The sequence below is a fragment of the Aspergillus fischeri genome, genomic scaffold (genome assembly GCF_000149645.3).
Source record: "Aspergillus fischeri NRRL 181 1099437636252 genomic scaffold, whole genome shotgun sequence".
Classification (NCBI taxonomy): domain Eukaryota; kingdom Fungi; phylum Ascomycota; class Eurotiomycetes; order Eurotiales; family Aspergillaceae; genus Aspergillus; species Aspergillus fischeri.
The window spans coordinates 3,773-5,425 of record NW_001509768.1 but is presented as its reverse complement, the minus strand read 5'-3'; the positions used below and the strand labels follow the sequence as shown (position 1 = coordinate 5,425).

General features: G+C 64.2%; 1 protein-coding gene across 1 annotated transcript in view, besides 4 other annotated features; it reads left to right on the top strand.

The window, feature by feature from the left end:
* The window catches only part of NFIA_061430 (putative helicase), a gene marked incomplete at both ends in the record, with an annotated part of 3,465 nt that overhangs the window by 1,696 nt on the left and 116 nt on the right, over positions 1–1,653 (top strand). Inside the window, one exon of the mRNA XM_001262898.1 lies at positions 1–1,653. This exon is cut by the window's left edge and continues 1,696 nt beyond it; it is cut by the window's right edge and continues 116 nt beyond it. Within this exon, the coding sequence (XP_001262899.1) occupies positions 1–1,653 (1,653 nt within the window).
* Positions 1,059–1,183: a microsatellite.
* Positions 1,124–1,147: a microsatellite.
* Positions 1,177–1,363: a microsatellite.
* Positions 1,317–1,457: a microsatellite.

Sequence of the window (1,653 nt, the reverse complement as noted above, 5' to 3'; positions counted from 1 at the left end):
CCACCATTGTTGTGGTGCCGCTGGTCGCATTACGAGCTGATATGACCCGGCGATGCCAGGAGCTCGGTATATCATGCGTGCCATGGGAGAGCCGGCGGCCCCCCGATGCCGCATCCATCGTGTTGGTGACGCCTGAATCCGCAGTCAGCCCCGATTTCCAGACGTTTTTGAACCGGCTGCGGTGGACCCGGCGGTTAGACCGGATCGTGATCGACGAATGCCATGTGGTGTTGAACAACCAGCGTGATTTCCGGCCCCAGATGGCCCAGCTGGGCCGGTTAGTCCAGGCCCGCACCCAGATGGTATGGTTGACCGCCACGTTGCCCCCGAGCATGGAGGTGGAATTATGCTGGCGGATGAAGTATGACCGGGCCGCCGTGACCATATACCGGGCCCGGACCAGCCGTCCGAATGTGGCATACCGGGTGTGGCGGCCCCCGATCCCCGGGGTCGGCCGGGGGCCGTATCAGTGGATTGAGAGTGAGGCCGTGGTGGCATTCATTCAGGACCGTATCCAACGGGCCGCCGGGGGCAAGGTGATCATATATGCGAATATCATCGGGCAGGTGACGGCCATGGCGCGGGTGCTGGGGTGTGAGGCATATTACAGTGAGCAGTTGGACAAGGCCGGGGTATTGGCGCGGTTCATGGGGGCCAGCCCTGTGATCGCCGCCACCAGCGCATTAGGCATGGGGGTGGACATCCCCAATATCCGCAGCATCATCCATATTGGGACCCCGCGGACGTTACTGGATTACGCACAGGAGAGTGGCCGGGCTGGGCGGGACGGACAGCGCAGTGAGGCGATCATTATCCAGCCCGCTGGGTGGGACGCCCCAGCACCGTGGATGGAGGGGGTGGCCCCCGAGGACCAGGAGCAGGTCGCCGAGTATATGGGGGTGGTGGAAGGCATTGGGTGCCGCCGGGTGGTGTTGGATGAATATTTAGATGGGGTGGTGGATGGGTATCAGCGGCGGCATTGCCAGGATGCGGATGCCAGGGAGCAGGCATGTGATGGGTGCGATCCCGACTGGGAGGGGCCAGAGGTAGATCCGGGCGAGTCAGGCAGCATGCCAGCAAGGGACGCTGCTAGGGAGGCGCTGTTCGAGGCAGGCAGCATGACAGTGAGGGAGGCAGTGAGGGAGGCGCCATTCGAGCCAGGCAGCATGCTAGCAAGGGAGGCGCCGTTCGAGTCAGGCAGCATGCCAGCGAGGCAGGCAGCGAGGGAGGCGCCGTTCGAGGCAGGCAGCATACCAGCGAGGCAGGCAGCGAGGGAGGCGCCGATTGAGGCAGGCAGCAGGACAGTGAGGCAGGCAGCGAGGGAGTCGCCGATTGAGGCAGGCAGCATGCTAGCGAGGGAGGCGCCGTTCAAGCCAGGCAGCATGCTAGCGAGGGAGGCGCCGTTCAAGCCAGGCAGCATGCCAGCGAGAGAGGCGCCATTCAAGCCAGGCAGCATGACAGTGAGGCAGGCAGCGAGGGAGGCGCCGTTCGAGGCAGGCAGCATACCAGCAAGGGAGGCGCCGTTCGAGCCAGGCAGCCAGTTGCCATGTGAGCCCGCCAGTCCCACCCCATCCAATAATTCATTTTGCAGCCAGCCATCCATTTCCATGGCGGTATGGCACACCCAGCAGGTGCAGGCCCAGCAGTGGGCCG